The sequence below is a fragment of the Megachile rotundata genome, chromosome 4 (assembly GCF_050947335.1).
Source record: "Megachile rotundata isolate GNS110a chromosome 4, iyMegRotu1, whole genome shotgun sequence".
Lineage (NCBI taxonomy): Eukaryota > Metazoa > Arthropoda > Insecta > Hymenoptera > Megachilidae > Megachile > Megachile rotundata.
Window position 1 is genome coordinate 12662883 of NC_134986.1, and position 26525 is coordinate 12689407.

The 26525-nt window shown below is 37.8% G+C and overlaps 3 protein-coding genes across 5 annotated transcripts in view; 1 reads left to right on the forward strand and 2 right to left on the reverse strand.

Moving 5' to 3' along the window:
- Positions 1–18: 18 nt before the first annotated feature.
- LOC100879857 (ribosomal RNA small subunit methyltransferase NEP1) lies at positions 19–2581 on the reverse strand. 2 transcript variants are annotated; one of them, XR_013037966.1, is made up of 5 exons: positions 2359–2581; positions 1994–2237; positions 1704–1912; positions 1372–1626; positions 19–1270 (listed from the first exon to the last, which is right to left on the reverse strand). XR_013037966.1 is itself a non-coding variant. In XM_003705126.3 (4 exons), the coding sequence occupies exons 1-4, from the start codon at positions 2500–2502 to the stop codon at positions 1513–1515; spliced, it is 711 nt and encodes a 236-aa protein (XP_003705174.1). In that variant the 5' UTR covers positions 2503–2581; the 3' UTR covers positions 1368–1512. The 2 variants fall into 2 exon arrangements, 1 of the variants encoding a protein (XP_003705174.1); XM_003705126.3 differs by lacking the exon at positions 19–1270 and having other exon boundaries at positions 1368–1626.
- A 1013-nt stretch (positions 2582–3594) lies between these two features.
- LOC105663012 (Coiled-coil domain containing protein 151) lies at positions 3595–7230 on the reverse strand. Its single transcript, XM_012289664.2, has 8 exons — positions 7084–7230; positions 6904–7005; positions 6613–6798; positions 6416–6531; positions 5688–6044; positions 5461–5605; positions 4077–4229; positions 3595–3948 (listed from the first exon to the last, which is right to left on the reverse strand). The coding sequence occupies exons 1-8, from the start codon at positions 7213–7215 to the stop codon at positions 3733–3735; spliced, it is 1407 nt and encodes a 468-aa protein (XP_012145054.2). The 5' UTR covers positions 7216–7230; the 3' UTR covers positions 3595–3732.
- Positions 7231–10500: 3270 nt separating this feature from the next.
- N (neurogenic locus Notch protein) overlaps positions 10501–26525 on the forward strand; it is a 282796-nt gene continuing 266771 nt past the window's right edge. For both annotated transcript variants that reach the window (XM_012289665.2, XM_076531387.1), the window contains exon 1: positions 10501–10875. In XM_012289665.2, the coding sequence (XP_012145055.1) occupies positions 10761–10875 (115 nt within the window). In that variant the 5' untranslated portion in view covers positions 10501–10760. The remainder of the gene's footprint in view (positions 10876–26525) is intronic.

Here is a 26525-nt window from a genome sequence, read left to right on the forward strand (position 1 = left end):
TATATAATAAATAAACAGTTTTATTCATAAAATAAGATTATGCTTTATTAACCAATCCAAAAATTAATGGTTAATTTCCATCGTTCCATGTTCACCCATAATGCATTTTTAGATCACTGAAATCATGACCTATAAATATAAACATCGATAAACATTAATACAATAAGAAACAAAATAAGTTTTATGAATATAAACATTCATTAATTTACTTATATGAAATATAACATTAAAATTTATTAATCACCGCGCAAGTCGTGGTCCAATTCCACGATTCTATAACTGCAATGCATTTTGGGACACGCGCAAAATCTATAATTACATGTTACTTTCATTATTAATTTTTGAATAATTTAAATAATAACATTAATAACGCAATATTTAAATAAGTAATTGATACGTAGCAAATTTTACATGTAATTTAAATGATACTTTGTTATGACGTGTACATCGTCATCGTCATAGCAAGTTCCGTTATATGTCCAAAATGGCGAAACATGAACAATTGACCTTTGCTTTGTTTTCATAATTCCGATACAACGGAATCTCTAAGATTTAGAAACATAAAATTACACGAATATTCTAAATAAATCATTCGCGTGTATAACCTATTAAACGTACAAAGTCTTATCAATTTCACAAAGTAAATGCTAACGCAATAACAGACAGTAAACTTATCATGTTAACTACGCTGGTCAATTTGACTATTATATAATTTATAACACATCACTAATTGCATAATTGGATAAATACAACGTCAAACAAATATTATTACAATTCGAGTTGGAATTTATAAAGAATTGTTATCATATGTATTAACACAAGCGACATTGACACTAAACTATAAAATGGCGTCTCTCGGACAAACATGATCACTTTTCAACAGTATGCGTCTCTAGCACGTTTCACTTCCAATTTTCGTACTTGATCACAGATGTAATAGTTTTCATATGTAAGAAAATAACAGTCCAATTTCTAAAAGGTAAGTTGTGTAAAGATAAAGGGGTGTTCCAAATACTTAACATTAACGACCATTTTTGCTTTGATGACGTAATGAAATACGAAAGTCAAGAAAGAAACTAGATATCGAGAATGATGGCGGCGCACACGTAATATCCTTCCGGTTCCTATTCAGCTTTACGCGTTCTCGACAGCGATTGGCTTACATTTGTAGAACTTTTGCTGCAGACCAATCGCTTCAAAACCAATATTGATGAGTCATCCTGTTTAGGATTTTCCGTTGAAAGTTGTGCAATCGTGTTTCATTTTTCCTCTATACGCAAACGTTAAATTAAAAATATAAAAATACCGTAATCGATAAATACGAATATTTAATATGGATTCGTTGTAATAAGAAATGATAAAATATCTTACTTTCATATTTTTACTTGTATTTACATTTTTAATATTTGTTTTCTCTTATTTGGTAATAAAAACGATTTAACTTATTATAAAATAAAAAGGGCGACGCGATTCGTTTGTAGGCGGCATATGTTGTTATAGTATAGTTATCATTCAAATTATTCCCCAAACTTCTTCAAATGCAGTACATAATTTACTGCAAGTTAAAGCTCCAGATAAAGGATAATTACTAATAGATATAGTATCTTCTGTGTAATCTGGCGTTATCTATAATTTATGTAATTTTAATTAAAATAATGATATATAATTATGCGTTTTGTTAAATTAAAATACTATATACTTACTTGACCATGAGCCATTGCACCTACTGCAATAGCAATTGGTTCATCTGAAGGAACTAATTCTCTTGGATTTTGTACTTTCTTTGCACTAAATGACATAGCAATCTTACGACAACCAACTGGTAAATGATCTGTAACTGGATTTTTAATAACTTTCAATAGTTTCATTGGTCCATCAGATGCACGAACACTGAATTTATGCAACAGCTGCACTGAAAAAATATAAATATAAAATATATTATCTTCCAGTATAATATAATTTCTTGTAAGGCATAATTATGTGTAATTTTTACCCATAAGGCCTGCAAAGCGTTTGAACGTTCTTGGTATCCTCGTTTGAGGATTTACTTCTATCAATACATTTTTTTCTGTATGAACATAAACCTGCAAAAGTCCCGCTCTATTTAGTGGACTATCCATCAACATTAATAGGCATTGATGAGTAATATCTGGTCTACATGAGCCTGCATCACGATTATTTTTCCTTAATATACTGGCGTGGTCATCACAGTTGAGTAATTCAAAACTATTTCCAACCTATAACCATTTGAATTTTCAGTAGAGGTTACAAACTATACTTACATAAATTCAATACTTCATAGTTTACTACACAGGATGTCAAAATGTTATCTTAAATATAAACAAAATATAACCTTACTTTAACAGATTCCAATTGAGCTTTCTCTAGAATAACAATTAATCGCTTCTCCTGATGTTTTATGTGTGCTATCTGAAGATGTTTAGGAGCAGGGTCATATTCAAAATCATCTTTCCCAGAACGATTTTTGCGCTTTTGAGACATTCTTTGTATTTATTAAAATTACAAAATCACAATTCAAGCTTGCACGTGAGCTATCATGGCATTGTACAGTATTGTAGTTCAAGTAATTGCGGTCAGAGGACAATACTGTACAGTTACATTACCGACTAGTTTTAGGCAAAATTTCGGAAAACCGTCATGCTCCGATATTGACCAAATTTTGCAAATAGGTTCTTCTTCGCAAAAGAAGATATCTGTGAAAATGGTTTTTGGTGATTCGAAAGAAAATTTATTATCATTCTTATGTCATTCCCTATATCATCGACGATATCCTTAGGCAAATTCTAATTACCCTAAGGGTTTCTATAGAGTTTGTTTTTCTATATTTAAAATAGCCAATTAATAATAATTTTCAAAAATAACTAATTTATTGAAATTGATTTTAAAATTTGTGGTTTTGATATAATTGAACATAAATAAAATTGAATATCAAATACAAATAAAATTCTTCTTTATCGACGGCTTGAAAATAAAACTCCTCTTGACCGACGACGACTCCGATGATCACCACATTTATATGGAGAGTGTTTTTAAATAAAATTCTTCTTTATCGACGGCTTGAAAATAGAATTCCACTTGACCGACGACGACTCCGATGATCACCACATTTTTGTTTTATATACCGCCATCTAGCGACAGAAGATGCGAACTAATTAAAGTACTGCTTCAAAAGTGTGTAGTTCACCCTGTTTGCCGGAGAGATGGCGCCACTTGTTCCATTTTTTATAATAATTGAATTAATACTGATTTTATTGATTAATGTGCTACATATTTATCATATGATTATTAATATCGATTTTATATTGTTTGCAATATATTCCGTGGGTCCAATGATGTGGATATACATCTTTGCAAAATATTTTTAGCTTTAATAAATTATGTTATAAGAATACTATATTTTAGTCGTTCTAATATATGAAATTGGGCATTCTTACATTTTAGTTAGAAATTAGGATAGAACAGTATACAGGAAAAAGAAGTGTTCCATGAAAAAGTAATTTGATCTTATTGACTGTATTAATATTTATACTGATAATATGAATATTATTATTAAACATTAACTATAAATTATACTGTGATGTTACCAAGCATAGTTTAACATTTCGGGAATTGCAGATATATCACTAAAAAAAGTATCAATAAACAAGATAAAGCAACAATTCAACAATGAACTAATCAACAATAAAAATGTTCGATTTCCAACAGACAGGTTTATCTCCTAAAAGTGAATCCTTTTCGACGGCTCTTTATGTCAACCAGCTGTTGTGCCTGTTTCTTAAGAGCATTTCTGGTTGGTATCTCTTCCTCTTCTTCCGAAAGTATCGTTGCTGGTGTTGTAGAGGACGGAAATCGTGGAAACAGCGGTCCTCCATTCGAACGTGCCACTTTTCCCTCTACCGATGTCGTTGTAATCGATACTGTTTCTACCTAATTCGATAAATTATCAAATTTAAAGATACACCGTTTACACAATAGTTTTATTTGAATAAAAATTACAATGACATGTTTCATTTTCTTCTTTTCAGATGTTATACAATAATAATATTGCTTTTTACCTTATCGATTACAATTTCGTTCAATACTTCCAGATACTTGTCGGGTCCACCTAAGGTTTCGATTATGCTCTTCGATTTTTCGTTCATCAAATCTATCAGTTCCAAGGGATTTTCAATTTTACTTGGCTCCTCAGGCAAATTGTCAATAATATCCTGAAATTTGTTCCTTAAAAAAATAATTTTAAACAAACAATGCAATGTATTGTAAGGATACTTTGTACTTTGTAAAGATCGATGCACTCTTATCAGATGAGTTAACATTTCTACTTTGTTTGAAAGCAATCAGAACTAAATACAAGAATTACAAGATGGCGACTGCTGCTACCAAAATGTTCCAATCTTTCACTTTCAAACTATCGCAAGTGACTCAAAAGTTAAAATTTTTGTTCAGTGTTATTGTCGAGAAGAAAAAGTTTCTTCAATGTCCGAAACCTCCCATGTTCTTTCAGAAAGTCAAATTCTTCTCCATTACTATTCCGTGTTTGTACACGCCCAACAGAGAATTGAAAGAAGACACAGAGTATCGGAAGGTGAGTTAACGAGTTAGGGCGGCACGTACAGATTTCTAGGGATCGATTGAATCAATAATTGATTTTCTCGCGGTCAGACGTGCTACCGAAGTGTTTACTTTCGATCGAACGTGAAGGTGTTAATGCGTAGGACAGCGGCTTCCTCAGGTGAGAATTACAGGCAAAGATCGTTGAAGAGAGTTCATTGGTGAATGACGAGCGAGGAGGATGAACGTCGATGGGGTGTTAAATCGCCAGAGACAATATAATTGGTACGGAAACTCCAAGCGGTTCCATTACCGTAAATGCCATCGAAGGCGGCTTTACTAATTCAATTAGGAATTTACACGGTATTTCCATCGACCATTTTAACCATCACAACGGCCATTCCGATGGGATTTGATTTTCTGTATGCTTTCCTTGAAAAGTGTTAATTCGACGCGACATCCTTTCGCGTTTATTGAACGAACGTATGTTAATTAAACACTTTTTGTTACTACAAAAGCTAATCACTGATTGCTGATTGTCGTAAAGATAAAAGTAATTTCTGATACTCACTTTCGATTGAACAGCTGAAGATTTCGTTACGAATAAAATTCAGATTAAAATTTAGTTTCTTAATTTTGCTCAGAGACATTGCTACTGATTGTTTAATTATCTAGGCATATGAAAGTGAATGAGGTTCTGAATTATCCGAATATAAACTTTCAATTTTTATCTACAAGTCATTTTAAACTGAAAACGGGAGGAATATACCAAGGTTGAGTTTCAGTCTTTCTGACCATACATGCCCCTTTAAGTCGGTTGATCATTTCATTCATTGATGATGAGTCAAGAACACCTGACGTGGCGAAGTACGTCGAAAAGTTACTCACTCGAAACTTATTGCACACGTTCCACAAAGTCGTAGTTATTTCTCGCAGAAGATCCTCGACCCTTTGTCTTTCCGTTTCTGCCTTTAATTGACGCGCTCGTTGCTCATCGATCTGGCTGTTCAACGTTTCCACTTCTTCCGCGTTTCTAAGATGCACGGCGCGCAATCAAAAAGATTAAGAAACATAGGATGCACCCTGTGAAGGATATGCAGGAAAAGGTTTCTTACTGTTCCGCGTTCTTTGTTTCAGAGAACTTTTTCGTCTCCATCTCGGCGATCAGTTCTTGTCTTTGCTTTTCTAACGCCATTTTCTCTTGCTCCGTGGCCAACCGCATTTTCTGTAGATTATTCTTGGTCGCCCGCTGACCCAGAAACCGGTTCAGAACGTCCTCGGACCTGGACACTCCGGTGGCGCTGCGAAGCTTGGAGAACGCCTCTTCCAGTCGTGTCACCTCGTCCTTGGTAATGTCCTCTGTGGGTACCACGCGACTTTTCCCACGTGTGTCGAAATCGTCTCGGGAACGCGAATGGAATATCATCTTTTCCAGTCGTTCGAGTTCCATCTTTCGTTCCAATACGCGTCGTCTACCATTCAGCAAAGTTCACGAATAGGAAATCAAATTAAATGCTTACTTAAAAAAAATTCAAATTATTGGATTCAAGAACTTTAACGTCAAATATCGGTATCAAGAAAAGTTAAACATTTTTAAGCCATTAAAGAAAAATTCATTCGATTATAAACTTGAATAATTTTTCAAAGAACAATGAATTTTGTACTTAGACAAAGTTTTGTACAAGTTACTTATGTATTGCTGTTCATTATTTAACCTTTCGAATGTCCATAGAAATAAAGGAAGTGTATAATCAAGTTATAGGGGTAATAACTACGTAGGAGTAAAAACATTTTGAGTAATCTGTTTTTGAATTAAACTTTAATACCATTTGAGCGCTCGAACCTGTATTCCTCGAGTACAGCATTTCGTTCTTTGCTGCAGTTTGTAACTTCAATTTCCTCCTTTATCAACGTCTCCTGTGTGTTATCTCTTAACGTAATGGCTTCTTCCTTCACTCTCTGCTCAGAACATGTTTACGCTGATTTTGTGTTACGATGTAAATCTTGTAAAGCAATATTTCTGTCAAACTCGTGGCTTGCCTGTAGACGTTTCATTTCATTTTCTTGCTCCTTGATTTCGTCCTCTAAGTTTTTTAGAGATGACGCGTAAAAGACTGATTTTTCCTTCAAATCGGAACGCATGGAACGATACTTCATTCGTACTATGTTCGCCTTGATTTGCATCATTCTGACGTGCTCCAAACGTACCTCTAGTTTCACAATTTTCTGTTTTTATGGTGTAGATATATGGAAATGTAAAAAATTATCGATGGTAATAAAGGTGTGTAAAATATTTATTAGGATATATTTTGTTTCGTTTTCCTGACTTACAGATTTCAACGGGTTCTCGACTTTTTTCTTGAACAACTTCTGCATTTTATCGTTCATCAATTGGCCATATTCCTCCAGTAGCAGGTGTAATTTCTGCTGTCTCTAAGAAATATTTACACGAAATTATAGTTGTACGTTCGTGCGAAGTAATCCTCGGGAGATTGTTATCTGTTTGCTTACCCTCTGGCGTTGATATTTAATTAGATCGTGCCTCTTTCTTAAGCGTACATTGTCCTCCTCCGCTTTAGCAATTGTCTCGCTTAAATTGCGTTTTTTCTCATGAGCCGACGACTTGCGTCTCATGTGAACCATGCTTTCCGATTTTCCCTCATTCTGAAACATATATGGCGTATAGATTCTTCGAAATTTTGTTCTTTCATATCTCTTGTAATATTACATTTTTCAAGTTTGCGTACTCCTGGTAAAGCTCCTTGATGCTCCGTTTAAGGACCGCGATGGTCTCCGCGTACTCATGCTTCTTGACTTCGTATTCTTCGAAATTCGCTTTCCTTTGTCCCTCTGTTACACGTTTCTTTATTAACACGTCGCACCTCGTGCACGAATCCTGATAAGCATCTATTCCTCGTCGGGAAGACTTATGAATAAGTCTCTGCCTATTCTCTATATGGGATTTACGCGGCTATGGAATGTCGTTTCTCATCGAGATGCAACTCTATTTGTCAATATGCTGAATTTCAGCCGTACAGCTCCGACTACGAGTTATGAGTGTTCATCGTATGTATGTCGAACACGCGAAAAATTATTAAAATGATCTTCGCGAGGAATGAAAGTCTCCGAGGCTTTAGAGAAAACTACGAAATAATTTACGACTTGTATGACCACGTTCCGTTATGCTTTCTTGTACAATCTTTTTCAAAAATTTAATCATTATTTTTACGTTTTCATGGACATAAATTAAGATAATTAACTTATAAATCAAGATAAGACGGTTCTCGTAATAATAGCCAAAGGATCGAACAAATGCAAGTCGTGACTGAACTGGTGGTTACGATGCCCTAATCATCGTATTTTGCATGCATACTTTGGAAAAAGTAAATTACCTAGATTATCTAAATTGATGTCACGATTTTCCTTAAAAGTTCCCTTAAGGCAGGGATTAAAAAATTTTGATGGGTCAAGACCCACTTTCGTGAACTATTCACGCGACCTACATTGAGGTTCAAATTCTGAAAATTCAGAAATTCAAAAATCACACGAACACGTTTACAAGTAAAATTATTTCGTAATTAAAGTTTCTCAAGTCATTGTATCAAGTTACGGGTAAAATATGTTACAAAAAACTAATTATCGGAGATTGGCAAATCAAGTCCTGATTAAGATAAAAAATGTACGATCATTTTAGCGTAACAATAATTTAGAAGGAAGGCAACTGTATCGTTATAGGAAATAATATTTTATAGCAATGCTCAAGACCGTGAACTAAAATTATACTTGGACTTGCTCCGCTACATCTAATAGAAACGCTAACTGGAATATCCATTTTATAATTAGCGTTTGGATATCTCTGCATCGATAAGCCAGTAGTGATTTAATTTTTTTCACCAGGGATCTACTTATGTGACACGACCGTTTCTTTCCGAACTCTAGTCTTTCCGGTTAAACGTGTTCTTATGTATCTTCGTATGCAATCAGGAACTCGCATGTGAAATAAACGTTAGCGAATTGTTTTCTTTTTCGCGACTAAATTAAACGGATGACAGCCACAGTGCGGCAAATACACGAATATTAAACCGCGATTAAGTAAACTGATTATAGCGTCGTTTAACGAACGGTTTTACCTGACAGCTGGATCTTTTTCTTAATCTCTGCAATTTTCTTGTTTAAATCGTTCAATTTATTCTCTATAGTAGGCGTCAACGGATCGGACATGGCCGTGCAGATTACTCGAAAATTCACATGGTACTTATTGACTCAATACCTTGCGTTGTCTTGACTACGGTATTATGTAGATTCTAATTCCTTCTGTCATGCGCAAACCTGCGGTTTATAACAGCGATCAAATTATTTTCTTTCATTTCATCCAACTTTGCATTAACTTTAAGAGTTTCCTTGCTTTGTCTGCTATTTTTATATCGTGTTCACATTTCTGATGATTCTTTGCCTGTTTTGTGACTTCCCAATTTATCTACTTCTTCAAACTATAAACAAGCTTTTTTTCAAACTACATTACTTTACTGACTTTAACCTTCTTGACGTAGACTACAAAAATAATATTTTCGGTCCTGAGTATTTTAATTAGATTCTGTAACTTGTCTCGCAATACTAACTTCCACAAAAATTAGCGATCCACGTGGACATTTATGACGTCAAAGGTTCTCGGAATAAATCTGGTGATCTTATTAAGGTAACGACACATGCCTGCGCATATTATGAAAAACTTTAAAAGACATAATCCTGATTCCAAGTATAACCATAAAAAGCTTCGGAAACAAGTTCTTCAATTGAGACATGGCCTGTTCGCGATCCTGCGAAAGAAAACTTCGTCGCTGTTGATGGCGTAATATTTTGCGCGACAACGCATCGCTTGGGCAGATGTTTGCGGTTCGATGATAGGGTTAATCGTTCCATTAATAAAAACTAACGACCGCCTTGTATTTACAGTTTCGTGCGCGTATCTCGTGCGTTTCAAAACGACAAAAGGGGAAGGCAATTCGTAAGACTTCGCCTCGTTGAATGGACTTAAGAGAGGAGAGGGCACCGAATTATAATTCCGCATTTGTATTCGTTAAGGCAGCAGCCGCGCCTGGCGGCGGCTATACTGGCGATGAATTTCGCGTTACACGCAATCAACCGCTGGAAGGTTAATTAATGATCAGACATTCTCGGCCAGTGCTCGACGGGACTCATACACATCGGCGTCTTGCCACTTTATAACTGACCACGTTCGTTGCGTTCCGTTTGCCGCTTGAATTCTAGAAAAGCGTCACGCGCGACGGCGTTAGATTTCAATTCAACGGAGAATCAGGGATCGGATTTGCATTTACGCCTCGATTTCGCGAAGCTCGAGTGATAAACAATCGACGACAGCTGCAAGAAGCCTAAACTTACCAGTGAAGTGAATATTCCTATACTGATTTTTAAAAAGTTATTATTTTATTCTAAGTATTAAAGTGCAACATTAATTCATTTTTAATTTTTACTTAAAGTGAATTGTTAATAATTACAATTGCTTTCTTTAAGCGTTTTTAATAGTTTTATTCTATACTTGGTTATATATGGTAGTTAAGATCATTCTTCTGGAGGGATACATAGTGAAAATGTTTGTTATTTAATATTTTAATAAGAAAGAATCATATTTTCTTCGTGCAATAATATTTATATTTTAATCAAAATACAATATAAAGTAACCCTATTTCATATAAGAGTATTGTATAGCAGTGGTAAATATCGTATTTAAAATTTGAAAAAATGCGAATTTCAGACATCTAATAAATTCCATTGGCGCGAATAGTTTGAAAGGTGCGCTACGGTCCGATTCCAGTGTAGCGGCGTTCCTATTGGCTGGCGTCGTCCGCCATCCTACGACGGCGTAGTGATACAGCGGTTCGAGGCAGGTGCGCGCGCACCGGGGAACTACTTTCAGCGCGTTAAGCGAACAATAGGGATCCCAGAAGTGTTTCGGACGCGGTCGTGTTCGTGTACGGTTGCCGTATGCTTTTTTCTCGTATTGCCTCGCGTAAACGTGCATACACTTTTGCTAGACGTAGCCGGAGGTGACAGATTACGGACAATGTGCGTGGTCAAGTGACGGTACGCGAATTTAATACTGAAGTGTGCCGAAGTGTTGGTTCTCTTTAGTGTGTGCGCCCGGGCCTCGATGAGTGTGTGTCTATTCGATGTGTGTGGATAAAATTCACGGCATCATGTTGCCACGACGAAAATTGGATTACACATCGATGGCGTGTTTCCTACTGCCCCTGCTCGTGCTTGTTTCTCTTCCTGCTGTATCCGGTGAGTGTAATAATGCATCTTTTCTCGATATATTCCGTGCGCGTTCTCTCGTGAGTCAATTTGAAGTCGTTGTACGCCACATGTCGCTGCTAGGCAACAGGTCACCTAACAAACGCTAAGCGCCGGCGCAATAGACGCTCCAATCTTAAGTGACATTTGACGTTTTTTTCGAACGTTTTCTTCGTTAAACATTTAAAAAATCGTTCGAGATTGACTCGCCGAACGATCAGAAAACGATTTCGTTCGTGTAATTGGTATTCTAGAGTGATGTCGAGGATCGTGGTGCTCGCTTTCAATTACTACCTGTCTCGAAAATATTGACCATGTCAGTTCGCTCCTGCTGACTGACGCTTCTTTCTTTCTCCAAAACGAATGCTTTACGAAAGATTTTTCTTTTCTCGCATTCTGTCGTTGATAAATTCATACAACGTTCGTAACGTCGAATAACAAGTAAATGCTATCGACAATAAAATTAAAGCTATCGTGCTATGATAGAGTTTATCTTTTGTCAATGTTCGAAGAGAAAGTTTTCTCGCATTTTATTTTCATCGTACTCCTGCTGTACGTGTGTCTTAGCCTTCTCGAATACACGTGGTTATGTTACTGTCACAGTGGTGCTCAATTTCGATGCTCTTCGACGAACAAGTACGGTTAGGTTGGTAGTCCCTGAGGGACAGGTGCCCAACCCCGCTTTCCAGGAAACGAGTCTTCCTTCCCTCTTGCACACGTAAACATCCGAACCATCGTTTCGCGTCCTCGTTTCTTTTCGATATTTCTTCACAAATAACAGATTACCTCCGTTTTTGTGACTGAAACTTTTTAACGCGAACATAATCTTGGCTGTTCCTTTATCTTGCTGTTTTGCATTAGGAATATTGGAACCTGAATCGCATAAATTCTGCAAGAACGTGTTCATTAATTTTATCATGTAAACGTGTTTCGTCAGATGGTGCATAATATCGTACGTCTGATCACAAATGTATTTATAAGAAACGAGTTGGAGAACTTGATAAAACGTTGGGTCAAATTTTGCCTCTCTAAATAGAATAATATTTATTTATTTCTGGTGGATTAATAAATATAAATAAAATAGTAATATAATAATAGTATTAAATTAATTCTTGCGTAGATTGTAACGTTTTTCTTTGAGGTCTTACCTAACAGAAATGGATGCATAATCGAACATAATTCGATGCAGAAAATTAAATAAGTAGTTATGGGTACTGAAATTGAATTACGTAAAATACATGCAGGGTAATTTCAAGTTTATTTCAGGTCATTTCCGGTGTATCTAGAGTTATTTTAAGCGTTTACGATCGTGAATTTTCATTTTCACTTTTCTACAGCCCGTAAATCTTTTACTTGTGACGTAACGCCGACGCGGACCAATGAACGCTTAGGCGGGAAAAAGTGTCGTAAGAATAGGACAGCGTATAACAAAGCTTTTGCTACGAATGCGCTTGTTGTTACATATTATTAATACAAACAAATATAACACAATTATTATGTTGACAAATAAATTCATTTTTTTATTTTGTGTTTTTCAATTTACAATTGACCTAATTTTATATTAGTTTGCTTATTAAAATTTTGATTAATGTTATTGAGAATTTTGATAAATAATTTTGCATAACAAATGCAAAAAAAATTTTTAATTATAGTGTTTTGAAAATTAACATGATCAAAAATAAATGTATATGCAGCCAAAAAATAATATATTCGAATCTCTCAAATGGCATTTCAATTTTATTGATGTTTTCTTATTTACAATTCAGAATCAAGATTCAAAAAAGTTGATCCAAACATTTTACAAAGCTTGACGTAATAAAGAATAAATGAATGCATAATAATAATCAGCCAAAAATAAGAATTCATCAGAAATCCTCAAATTTTCTGTTATATTCTCAATTTTGTTCACATTTTTCTTAATAATCCAAATCAAAATTTTAAAACATTAATGAACATTGCCAGCAATCTACGAACCTTGACGAAATAAATAATAAATGAATTTGTACTGCAACATTCAATCAGGATTGATAATTAAACCCAGGCCTTTCAAGTTTCCCGTTACAACAATTCAATCTCTCTTTTTTCGTTCCCAGTAATCAGAATCAAAATCGAGTACAGTTACCAAATATCAACATTTTTCCGTAACTAGAATGCTTTAAATTTCTTAGCCTCTACTCTCCCAAATATCTACATGGTCGAATCCCTAAATTTCCAAATCCCTAAGACCCCAACTCCCTATATTTCCGAATTTCTATATTCGTGGATCTCTACATTTCCAAATACCTACTCTCCCAAGTTTCTGTATTAAAAAATTCTTCAATTTTTAAGTTTCTACTCTCCCAAATCTTCACATATCTAAATCCCTAAATTTCTAAACCCCTAAGTCTCGAAATCTTTTCACTCCCAAATTCCTAAGTCTCCAAATCCCTATATTCCCAAATTTCTACTTTCTCAAATCTTTAAATCCCAAAATCCCTAAATCTCTCAACCCATAAATTCCCCAAATGAATCCTCTTGGTCATGCTCGACACCGTATTGGTATTAAAGTTTGGGCCAAAACCCACTCCAAGCAAAAACCTTAATTACACCACCGGTAACAGTAAATGAACATGCAATGTAATTCAATAAATATCGAAAATCCGTCGATATAGAAGGATTTTATTCTGGAATGTTCGATCGAGTCGGGTTGGCAGTCGCTTCCGAGAGCGGACCGAGGACCTCGCCTCGTGCCTGTTGCTTTGCGTTCAGATACTCTGAATGCGGCATGGCGGCAATTCTCCAGACGTTCGCCGTTCTTACGTTCTCAGGCTTTCTCTTCTCTCTCTCCTTAGGAGAACGATTCGCCCAGACTTAACGGGCTTTCACACAAAACCACGCGTCGTCCGCGAGCCAACACAGTTATCGCCTCCATTTTCGCGATCTAACTCGCGATCGAAGTCCTGCTAATCATGCGATTCAAATTTTGTACATAAGTGCAGAATAATTGTTAGAGCCTTAAAATGTACATAGTATGCATATGTATAGTATACTAATAGTTCCTTTGAATGATGAGAATTTTCGGGGATAATTATGTTCCCTTGCAGATAATTTTCTCTTGCCCATATGATTCACATAGAAACCTTTAATACGTGTTTATAGTAATTAAGTAAATTTATAGTAAAGTGTCTTCCCTTTGAGATGGTACATAGCACCATCATCGTAATCAATAAACCTGCAGTTCCATGTTATAAGAATCTTACTTGTATCAATTTACACTTAACGAAATTTCTATTATGTGAAGGTCCGATCAGAGTTATGATATATTGTGCACCACATATTCACAACATATCATACTTACATAAACTTGTTCAAGTTGTAACGAACAGAAAGTTCGTAAGCACCTTCGTGTTATTTTTACGAAACGTTAGTTGAGAAATAGCCAGGACCTAATGTATTCGTCTTAAATATCATGCATACTTCTCATGAATATGATAATAATGGTAGGCGGTACAGGATCTCTGCTCTCTTTCGGAAGATCGGCCGAAGGAAAGCATGACGATGTAATTTTCGCTGAGAAGGGCGTCGATATTGATTCATAATTTGCATATCGCTCGGGAAGGCACTTTGGCCGTTGGAGATCTCTCGTGGCTTTTGGTTCGTGGTGTGATTAACATTTTCTGGCTTTGAATCCGATCGTTCTGTATCGGGTAGCCTGGTAGAGACACTCGAAACCGGCACAGCTTAGAATCCGACGTGCGATCGAGCCGCAACCGGTTCCTCGTTCCCTTTCATCGATTCAGGGGGCCACACGTGCATGCACATGAATGCAACTCCGAGGAACGCGTGCACGAGGATAGACTCAAGTCTGGCGAACGTCTTCTGCCGTTCACTCCGGAGCCAGGAAAGGTCACAATTTGACGATCCAACAGGTTTCACTCTTCAGAATAAAAAGCCTACGTTAATTTGCTCCGGGGACATGCTCCTTTATATTCTTCTCGATAAGACTCGATGAGTTTGTTGCTAGGTAAACCGGCTTGCTCTTTTCCATCACATGCGCGTTGGCTGCCGCAGTGAAAATGGATGTGTTTGAGACATCGAAAGTGAAGCTATTAACGTTGACTGTCGCAGGGAAATGGACACCAAGGTTAATTAAGTTATCGTCGAAATTTTTGCTTCCTAGTTGGCTTGATAAGTGATGGAAACAAGTTTTGTTACTTGCTCAATTTTACAAAGAGATACATTCCACAATAGATTACAGGTTTGGTCTAAGGTCTAGGTACTAGTCTGGTTAGGGTAGAGGTTGACTTCATCTTCATTCTCTTCCAATTTCGGAAGGATCGAACACCTCTGTTTGAATGAACACCTCTGTAGAAGCATTATTATCCTGAAATAGCCTATCATTTTTGGTAGATAATTCCACAACTCTAGTTTAACTCTCATCCACTTAGATGACTGTTCAGAATGTCCAAATTGGACAGGATGTATTGAAGCAGTTCTTCCATTATCTTCCTCAAACTCTACATACATATACATATAAATAAGTAAGCATATGGAGTTACATCTCACATCATTGTTATCCAAAATGGATAAAACTGGAGACTTAGATGATACTTCAGAAAGTATGCGTTTGAAGAAAAAGGCAGAATGGATGCGTCGAACTTTAGAATACTCCCTCGAAGAGCACTCGGTCTTGAGGTTCGACAGGTAGCAATATTTTTCCCCTATTCTTCGTTCCGTTTTCTCCGTCAAGTTGCAGAGCTAGGACATTGAAGAGAGACGAGAGATATCTCGTCGGTATCTCGCGGCATCTGTTAACTAAAAGGGCAGGATCTTCTTGGTCGGTTGTCCCGACCCGGCCTATACACCACACGACCATTTGCATTCGTCTTTAAACCCTTTCCCCGTCGTCCCTTTTCTCCTCTCGTTGTTGGCGCATAGCGTAAAACCGCATAATTAAGGACCTTCGCTACCGTACGTCCATCCGTTCCTTCCGTTCTTACGTTCCTCTCTGCCAGTTACTCTCTCGTCCTGAGATTCAACGTTGTGCTACTCAGTATCGCGCAAGAATCGAGGATTGTGCCGTCAGTCAGAGGCAGGACAGCCGGGAGTCCTTATAAAGCACGAAAGGATCTATCCTGCGTGGCAGTATGTAGATTCCAAGAAGTTCGCCTGACTCGTAGAAAGAAGGATCTTTCGATGGCCAGGAGAAACAGGAAGAAGCGTCCGAGAGCTTATGCGCGTATATCCTTCACCGTCGTTCGATGCCCGGATAAGCATGAATTGGATCAGCCTTATCGCGAACTTTATCCAAATACATCTATTTTATTTCTTATTCCATTAATTATTCTGCCATTTGCTTCAAACTGCCTTGTCGTATGACACACTCGTGTCGTACAGTACAGTTTTAATGAATTGGACTCGTATTTTCAATTCAGCTCAGTTTTGGAATCAATTCTACTTCTAATCTAGGATTGCTGAATGCATAATGTTCCCAATGATTTTCTTCGCTTGTCTTAACGTTGTAGGAATTAGCTAGCTATGATTGATCAACTGCTCAGAAAATTGTAAGTTAAGGGGTTAAATCTTTCTGTTTCATTAAGTTGAGGGGTACAATAGGCTTGTACACCATATGTTTGATGTTTCGTTCGAATTTGACGAATCGTTGCATTTGATAATCGGATAACTCTTAAGAGGATAAATTTCGCAAAACGAACGGTGCCAGATACGGTGGAATAGGAACGACAAAAGGTGTATACCAGTCAGCTAGAATGAATGAAGTAACAATCGATTCGTCTTGACTCGAAGGCGATTGTGTTAGTTCCGCGGCAATTATGAATTCACTTAGAATACGTTCGTAAAGGGGTTCGCTCGGCTCGAATAGCTTCGTCTGAATGGTTCTGCTTCTTTCATCGGCCCGCGAGGCATAATCGTCGCGCGAGTTCGCGAACGAGCGTGGAATTATTCAGCCACTTGGCGTTTTCTCACAAGTATTAAGCGTTCGTTCCCTTCGATACGGGAGAAGATGCGCTTTAATTCGCTATCGTTCCCGACAATCTTAACGAAAAAAAAGATACGCCAACTGTTGCAATCTCGCTGAGAAAAAAGCGAGACCGAAGAGACGCGGCTCTTTTCCTGGTGAGAAGACCACCCTGAAGCTGTTTTCTCGACACGTGGAAACAGTTTCACGGGCTTCCGATTCGACTGCAAATTCAATTAATCGATTATGACGGTGGTGTGAGCAGGAACAAGCTTCTTTATTATTATTCACGTTGGCGTAACTAGTTTCTGAAGGGGGTCATTAGATCACTATGTTTTAGATAGTTATCGATTTTTCACGCGTTAGGCCACCTGTTGGATGACTGGGTATTGTATTACCATGCGTTGGACCACGTGGTGAATAATCAGTTAGATCTACACGTGCTAGATTTACACCTGTTATATTGCCACGCGCTAGATTTCTAGGTGTTGGATCACGTATTGTAGCGCCATGCGTTGGTCAACATGTGTTAGGTCGCCATTTGCTGGGTGATCAAGTAATCTGTCGCTATGGGTTGGACCACCATGTGTTGAATCACTACGCGATAGATTACCACGCGTTGGATCATCACGTACTGGACCACCACGCGTTGAATCACCATGCGATAGATTTTCACGCGTTAGATCGCCACGCGTCAAATTTCCACGCGTTAGATCACCACGCGTTGAATTATCACGCGATAGATTTCCACGCGTTAGACCTCCACATACTGGACCACCACGCGTTGAATCACCACGTGATAGATTTCCACGCGTTAGATCGCCACGCGTCAAATTTCCACACGTTAGAGCACCACGCGTGGAATTACTACGCGATAGATTTCCACGCGTTAGATCGCTACGCGTTAAATTTCCACGCGTTAGACCACCATGCATTGAATTACCACGCGATAGATTTTCGCGCGTTAGACTTCCACGTATTGAACCACCACGCATTGAATTACTACACGTTAAATTTCCACGCGTTAGACCACCATGTGTTGAGTCACCACGCGTTAGATTTCCACGCGTTAAATCGCCACGCGTCAGATTTCCAAGCATCAAATATCCACGCGTTAGATCACCACGTGCTGGAACACCACGCGTTATATCGCAACGCGTTAAGTTCCTGTGTATTAAATCACCACATGCTGGACCATCACGAGTTGAATACCCAAATGTTAGCTTTCCATGCATTAGTTTACCACGCGTCAAATCCCTACCTATTAGCTCATTACCTACTATATCGCCCCGCGTTAAATCATCACATATTAGGTCGCCATCTGTTGAATAACCACGTATTCCATTGCCCTGCGTTGAATCGCTATTAATTAAATTTCTACGTAATTTCCACGCGTCTATTTTCCACATGTTATATCATATTATATCATCTCGCAAATACCCAAACGTCAGATATCCACGATAAATTGCCACGAATATCACCGGGGCCACCCCGATCTCTACTTAGTTACGCTACTGATAATTCTTCCGTCGATATGGCCGTTTTGTTTTTCCCAAGAGGAGCAACGGGGATCGCGAAGATACGAGAGGCTCGTTCTTACCTTAGGTCAATGCGATCGTATCTATTAATCATTCGATTCTTTCTGTCTGTCCTTCTCTTTCGTAGACCGTAGGAACGTGTACGTAGTCACTCTTTTGCCTGATAAATGGCAATGAGCGCCACAGTAAAGCGAATGCTTTACACGAGCCTAATCGCCGACTGACTAATAACTTTTCTCCCGGCGAACGGTCATGGGAACCTGGGCGTTACATGCTTGCAAAATTTTCATGTTTTCCGTGAATTTTTGTGTTTGAAGTCTTGTGTTGGAATTTCTGGATCAGTTATACATGTACACATACATCAGGTATTACCATAGAAGAAGATATAAATATAATATTGGGGGAAAAGGATTTTAATTAGAAAGTTAGAGCTACGAATTATAAAATTGTTTTATATATGTTTCTCAAATTTCAAATTCCTTAGTTTCTCACTTTGATACTGTTTTGTATAAAGCGTCTTAGAGTTTAGATATACCGTAAGTGTTCGTGAAAGTCCTCGTTAAAACTTGAATGGATAATATGAAAGGATATTGCATTATATTTGATTATCGTAATTTAGCTATAATTCAAACAATATAATTTTTCTCTTCACCATTTCTCTCAATCATTTTTGCAGTTAATCTGAACGTAGGTAAGGAAGAATATTTTATTCAGTTAAGGAAGAATATTTATTCAGTAGACATTTACGAACCGTCAAGTGTTGTCATCGTCATTGCTTAACAGCGCGATGAATTATATCTGCCATCCGGTTTGTTCCAATCATCGCTCCCGACAGATAGAGTTTTACTGCCATCCGGTCTTTTTATAATATCTTATTAATGTAGGCTACCTCGCAAAAATTGATAAATTCGAATGATCGTAAAGTTTGTTAACATAATCGTTACCCAATTAGCTATTAGTATTTTTCCACTGGTAATTAAAGTCGGTTAGCGAGCCGAGATTCGCGGATAGATGGAATATTTTCGCAATTAGCGTTGTGGAACGTTGGCTCGATTAATTTTTCACGCGGTCAGCGATGCTTGTGTGGCTGCAAGCAAGAACCCCTTCGTAGACACGCTTGTTGATTCGTATTACATGCTCGCACGACGGAACAATCGAAAGCCATGCTTACAAGGCTAACGTTCCATTAAACGAACCGTATTATTTTTTCATAAACGTTACCCACCGTATCTTTCAATTCGACGAATCGATAAGGCAACTTTCGTGCCTCGAATTACGACCACCGAGAACGCGAATACTTTACGGAAGTTACGTCAAGTTTACAAGCGAGAATTTGCCACTCTTCGTTCGTATAACGAGGAAGAATCCGTACCTGGGTACACAGAGCCTTTCGCAATTTCTAAGTGAGAAACTGCGGTCTTACCGGGTCTCAGCACTCGGTGCGAACTCGTTTCAAAGACTTCGTGGGTGCGCGCTGATCGTCACACGGGTAAACTTGCTGATTTACGGTAACCAGGTGAAATAGTTTATCGAACTTTGCAATTTTTAGACGCGGAAGTACAATTTTAGGATTTTACTTTGGGATTTTGGGATTGTTGTGAGAATTTGGGGAGTAAGGAATCTGGAAGACTGGGGATTGGAAGGTTTGAAAATTTGGAGATTTGGGAATTGAGAGGGTTGGGATTTGGGAGATTGGGGATTTGGAAGAGTTGGGATTTGGGAGAGTTGGGATTTGGGAGATTTGGAATTTGGGAGATTTGGGAATTGGGAGATTTGGGATTTGGGAGATTTGGGATTTAGGAGTGTTGGGATTTGGGAGAGTTGGGAATTGGGAGATTTGGGAATTGGGAGATTTGGGAATTGGGAGATTTGGGATTTGGGAGTGCTGGGAGTTGGGAGATTTGGAATTTGGGAGATTTGGGAATTGGGAGTGTTGGGATTTGGGAGATTTGGGAATTGGGAGATCTGGAAATTGGGAGTGTTGGGATTTGAGAGTGCTGGGAATTGGGAGATTTGGGATTTCGGAGATTTGGGAATTGGGAGTGTTGGAAATTGGAAGATTTGCTAACAGGTGGACCTGAGAATTTGAAGATTCGGTATTTGGTGGATTTGACAATAAAAAAATTTGCGAATTAGAATTTTAAAAAATTCGGAGATCCATCAATCGAGAGGTTCAGAATACTTGCAAATCAGTGATTTAAGAAAAAATTTGATAAATAGAATAATTTGAAAACTGGTAGGTTTCATCCATTCATATCCAGAGTTGCACCCAACCCGTGTTTCCCTAAGAACTAATTAAAAGTCCGCCATTAACGAACGCATGATACACGCACACGATCCTAGTATTTTCCGGTAAACGCGATTTCCCGTATGTTTTTCGTCACCCACAGAAAACGTGACTTTCTCGTCTAACATGCACGTTCATGTATACAGTCCCATTGTGTAATGGTCCTTGAACTAACATCTACCAGCAGCTGGTCGACGGTCTCCCACGCCCTGCTACCAAACGGCACGAGTCCTTCGCAGGATTCCCAGGATTTAACACGCTTGCGTGGCAGTAATTTGTTCGCGATTTTCTGTTATCCCGATTAGAACCGTAGAAAATGAAACTTGTTTCTTTCCTCCGACTTCCTTTCGCTTTTTTCGTACTTAATTTTTGAACAGTTTCGATAGAATTTTATAAGCTTGAGGAGCGGATATTCTGCGATAAATTTCCTCACGGTTTTAAGCGAACGGAGTTATACAACACACTTATGTAAATTGCGTAGAAATAGCAACACGACAAAGAAATTCCCGCAAACGGTTTCCAGACATTCCGTTTTATTTTCCCGATGATAATCGTGCGCGACGTTCAATCATCTTAGCCACTCGTGCATTTCCAGCCTGGTGGCTACGGAATTGTTTAAGTTCATTCTCCTACAAATTTTTTTATTTTTAAATTCTCATGTGGACAGATTCTCAGACTTACAAACTTTCAATTGTCCAAATTCATAAATTTAGAGACTTCAATCTTTAAATCCTTAAATTAGACTTCTACTAGTCTTATTAATAGGTAAAGCTTTTTAGCTAAGGTAAGGTGAAATTTGTAAGCGTGTAAACTTGAAAATTAACCGATTAGAAAAGAGTACCTCGTCGCCATTTTTCCTAAACCAGCCTACCATGCTCTCGATTGTTTACAAATGTAACCTTTAAATCTTCCTATCGACGATCGCTGGTGTAATTGCATCGATAGGAACACGTTACGCCGTTTGATCTCAACGGCGCTTGCTTACGCGTCGAACCGTGTAAACACGTTCTTGCTATATGCATGTAACAGAATGGTATTTACAATGAAGATGTGGGAGGTAGAAAATCAATCCTACCGAGAATTTGAAAAATTTCTTCAAATCTCCATGGAAAATGAAAGAAAATTACAATATAATGAGACTCAATTTTGAAGAAAGTCAACATTTTGCATTGAAAAAATCGGTGAAATGATTATGTATTCATCTTCAATGAACTTTTAGCTCTAAATTGATATATCATTAGTGATATTCTGTGAAACTTTTCTGTCATGAAATTATGTCGGACTTTTCACGTGTCACAGGCTGGTAGTTCAAGATGATCAAAGGGTGATGATTCTCTTTTATTATTCTTTCGTTGATGATGCTTTTGTTATACTAATTTTTATAAGTGTTCGTAAGTTACATTACTACCTACTAAAAAAATGAACGTTCAATAAAATTGTTAAAGAATTATTCATATTTCATGTGCTACACTCCTAAATCTGTTCTCACAGTCTTCTCTCCACTTAGCACCAAAGAGCCTCCATTGTTAAATTCTATTTCAAAGAGTTCAAAATATTGTTCACTGGATTTGAACCGGATTTTGGCAATTGCACCAGAAATTAGCGCTACCGTGTGAGCTGGTTCGGTATTAACGTTTTGCAGATTGGTTTCTCCAACTTTTGTGGGCTGATCTTGAGGAAGTCCGAGCCCGTTAGTTCTGTGTACTCGTCAATTAGAGTGGTTTCCATCGCTCGAGAAAGCATGTCTCACCAATTAGCACGGCGTAATTTAATTTTGACTCCGAATCGGATTGGTAGGTTTTTTTAAAATGGCGCCAACTGCTTTCTGGTTGATTGGCTCCTCCATGTTTCTTTCTGTAACGTGATGGACGTATTTTGTTTGTAATCTTCATTGTCAGAATATTTTTAGAATTCGTCAAATTTTTTTTTATAATTTAACTAGGTCTTTTATTTAACATTGTTAGGTTCACAGATAAAAAAATTCACTGTTTTTTTTCTGAAAATTATTCATGAACTATGAATTGTGAAATTATTCATTTATTATAGGTATTATTGTAAGATTATTCATGAGGTATGATTCATATCTCAGATATGTCTTTTCATTTCTTCGTAATTTTTCAAAATGTCTCCCACTTATAAATTAATTAAAATTTGTAGATGATCTTCTGATAGAACGATATGAAACTTAATTATCGAATAACGATGTAACGAGCCATCTGATGGTGTACTACCTTAATTAATCATTTTATTGCACTGTCTCACTGTTCCCTCATTATCGTTCTTGTCCTATTTATTGTCCTATTTGCAATGAAGACTAAAATTACAAGCAACTGAATTTTTCACGTAAATTCATATTTATCCAATGTTCATGCAGGCTGAGTTTGGAAAGATAAGATCTGAGGCGAAACACCGATGGACCACCACGGTCTGTCAAATAGTCGATATTGCAACGTGAAGCATTCGTAGAATGTTGGACACGTTCATGGCAGTTTTACCCTCCTTCGAAATCCCCGTTTGTCCGTTTCGACGGTACCTTTGTACCATTATCGATTGCCAGGTGCGTCTCCGATAGGTCTTTGAGCGTGACGGAACGCGGTGAAAAAGGGTGGTAGGCTGTTTTCAGGGTGGATAGTACAAGGGACTCGAAAATGCAACTGCAAAATTAAGGCGTTATTCGGTTTCGAAACTTTCTTTGGGTCCGTGCCATCAAGGAAGCACGGAGTAAATTTATTACGTCGAACCGCATCATTCTTTTTCCCATTTAGCCCATAAAATCATACGAATTCTGTGAAATTTTCGACTGGGAACATTAATCTGCATCAGTGTTTCGAAATATATAAGTACACACAACGGTATCCACCTTGTACGCTCACTTAAATTCGGCGTAATTATGAGCAATTAGTATCGGTTATTTGAGCTGATTGGCGTGTATCGTTTCGAAATGCGTGATCTGAGATTAATGAGACTCATGCATGTAAGTGATGGCGTCCGTTCTGAAAATATTCGATGTTCAGGAATCCGGGAATTTGAGAATCAGGGGGTCGAGATTTCAGAATGGGGATTCAGGAATTTGTAATGTGACGTAAGGAATTTGGGGTTCAGAAATTTGTAAGTTTAGGAATTTGGGTGTGCGGGAATTTGGAGAATTTTGGTTACCTTCCCCCAAAATTAAAGACCTTTCTCCTTGCATGTACCCATCCTTGTGATGACAAAATGATCCGTCTTGTGATACAAAATGAAATGTTAGAATTGTAGAACTATCAGACCATGTGTTCAGTATACGTCCGTGAAATATATTCTCCTAGCCGTGAACATGATATCAAAAATCGATAAACGTAATTCGAAGTGCTTCCAATTAATGTAGAAAGATATTGCGTCCACGGGTTCGCAATTGTTTAAAAAGAAAGCAAAAGGCTCGAAGCGTTAAAACGATAAATGTTTGAAATTTCCCGTTCAAATAGCTCGATCCATCGCGACGGAGGGTGTTAATTGTGAACATATATTCGCTCGCGAATTTCCAGCTTTCCTCGAAGGAGGAAGTGTGAAGGTATAATTGGCCGTCGTAATTCTCAAGGAGGAAGTTCTCGGTACACAGATTCTCGAAGTTCCCGAAGGAAACTTGAAGTAGTGCATTTTTTATTGTCGTATCCAGGATGCGGGCTACGCTATTTTCACGCGTCAGTATTTCAGTGCATACCTGCGCTTGCATCCGAGATTCCTGCGGTGCGTTTATTTCTCACCGTTTCTGTTTTATCATCGAACCCCCTTGCATCCTGCCTAACGTAATACGAAAGCACGTTCGCCTCGAACCGATATGGATCGGTCTTTTTTTTCACTGTTTCTTCCTTTTTCTTTTTGTTAGTCCGCGCACGGTAATCTCTCCCAACTTCCCTTTATTACCGGGGTGCTCGCCAAAGAGGCGAACTTACGATTCGTTACCGTAAAAACCGAATTACCAGCAGGAAACGATCTTCTCATTTTAATTTACCTTCGCGAGTTCTAGTGCATGGGTAGAAAGGGATATAATCTGGAATTTCCTTTTAACTTCTAAATTAATTTATTTTTAAAATATGCATTGGTCATTTTTCTACATTATTTATATTAACTGGTTACTAGTTACAATGACTAATTTTCTTACACATGTGTTAAGTCTGACATCATATGATCAGGTGAAAGTACTATAAAATAACTCTCACGATATATTCATTAGAAACGATTTGATGGACGTAATTAAATAAATACACCATCAGTGTTGTTACTTAACTCATCTGATTATCACATATAAAGCCACACATTTTAGAGTATATCAAGTGTAATAATACCAATGACATAAAACTTTGAAACTAGCATTATATCAATTCAATCAATATAACAGTTATATCAAGTTTAAAATGACTATATGATTGTTTCATTAATGCATTGAGGTCGTGTGTTTGTAGCCACTCGAATGACCCATTAACCCCTTGCACTATGATTTACTCATCAGGTGCGTCAGTCAGAAATACAGCTAAAATATTAAAGTAAATGTAGAAAGTTGAAATGTTATGTCAATTTGTCAAATGTTATATCAATCGTTGCATATGCAAATTTTGAAGCAGAGGTCAGCATCGCTAACGTGTCAATACTATAAAATATTAATTATGGTAATAATAGTCCTATAGAATGGATATTCACTAATACTTGTCCGAATCAGTAACATTTTTCTTCGTTTCTTGTTCTCATTATTTTGATAATTTGTCCCACTCCCATTATTACCGACCGTTCCTCGAAACTGCATATATGGTCAGCCGACGAATTATTGCGGCAACACTCTCTACCGTTGGAACGGTGCGGTGACTGGATGCACTCTCGATGGGTTGCACCGAACGATGCAGTACAAAAACGAAGCTGCCTGGCTGCCATCGCCGGAGAATACCTTGGCGTCCTGGCAGCGGCAGGTGCGAGATACGAAGGTAGTCGACAACGTTTTCACCGTGACTCGTTCCTTCGGATAACGTGCGTGCTTTGATATTCGATGCGAGATGCTGTAGAGGTAGGTGTACGGAAACTGCTGAGATGTCGAGGCGATCCTCACGATTGTGAGTCTGATTTCCCTTCAGAAAATGTGCCATTCGATTCGGATACAGTTGCTGATATTTTGTACTACTTGACGAATTTGGGAGTTTGGAAATTTGGGGGTTTGAGGATTTGGGGGTTTGAGGATTTGGAGATTTGGGGATTTGGAGATAAGGGAATGTGGAGATTTGGAAATTTGGGAATTTGGGGATTTGGGGATTTGGGGGTTTGAGGATTTGGAGACTTGGGGATTTGGGGATTTGGGGATTTGGAGATAAGGGAATGTGGAGATTTGGAAATTTGGAAATTTGGGGGTTTGAGGATTTGGGGATTTGGGGATTTGGGGATTTGGAGATTTGGGGATTTGGGGGTTTGAGGATTTGGGGATTTGGGGATTTGGGGATTTTGGAATTTGGGAATTTGGGGATTTGGGGATTCGGGGATTTGGTGATAAGGGAATGTGGAGATTTGGAAATTTGGGAATTAAGTGTAGGAATTAGGGGAGCTTCAGAATTTGAAAATATAGAAATTTGGGGACTTGGAAATGTAGAATCTTGAAAATTTGGAATCTTGACAACTTGAGAAAAATTGTCAAAGTTTAAATAAATCATGCCATAAATTATTCTCAGTATTTGCTGTTCGTAAAGCTGAAACTCAATAGAACTGGAGTACTTTGGTGTTCGATGTCGTCAGTTTTTAATCGAAGTGGTATCAGGGAGACATTTGATAAAGCAATCGGAGTAGCAGACTCGTGCCATGCTCTCTATATGCGGACTTTAATCGAGTCTAGAATATGACTCCCTGT

Coding starts and splice junctions, on each gene's coding strand:
- LOC100879857 (XM_003705126.3), bottom strand. CDS start 2,502: ATGTCTCAAAAGCGCAAAAATCGTTCTGGGAAAGATGATTTTGAATAT. Junction 2,238..2,358: donor CTCAATTGGAATCTGTTAAA/GTAAGGTTATAT, acceptor AAATGGTTATAG/GTTGGAAATAGTTTTGAATT. Junction 1,913..1,993: donor ACGCTTTGCAGGCCTTATGG/GTAAAAATTACA, acceptor ATATTTTTTCAG/TGCAGCTGTTGCATAAATTC.
- LOC105663012 (XM_012289664.2), bottom strand. CDS start 7,215: ATGGTTCACATGAGACGCAAGTCGTCGGCTCATGAGAAAAAACGCAAT. Junction 6,799..6,903: donor TCGAGAACCCGTTGAAATCT/GTAAGTCAGGAA, acceptor CCATAAAAACAG/AAAATTGTGAAACTAGAGGT. Junction 6,045..6,415: donor GCTGTACTCGAGGAATACAG/GTTCGAGCGCTC, acceptor GCTGAATGGTAG/ACGACGCGTATTGGAACGAA.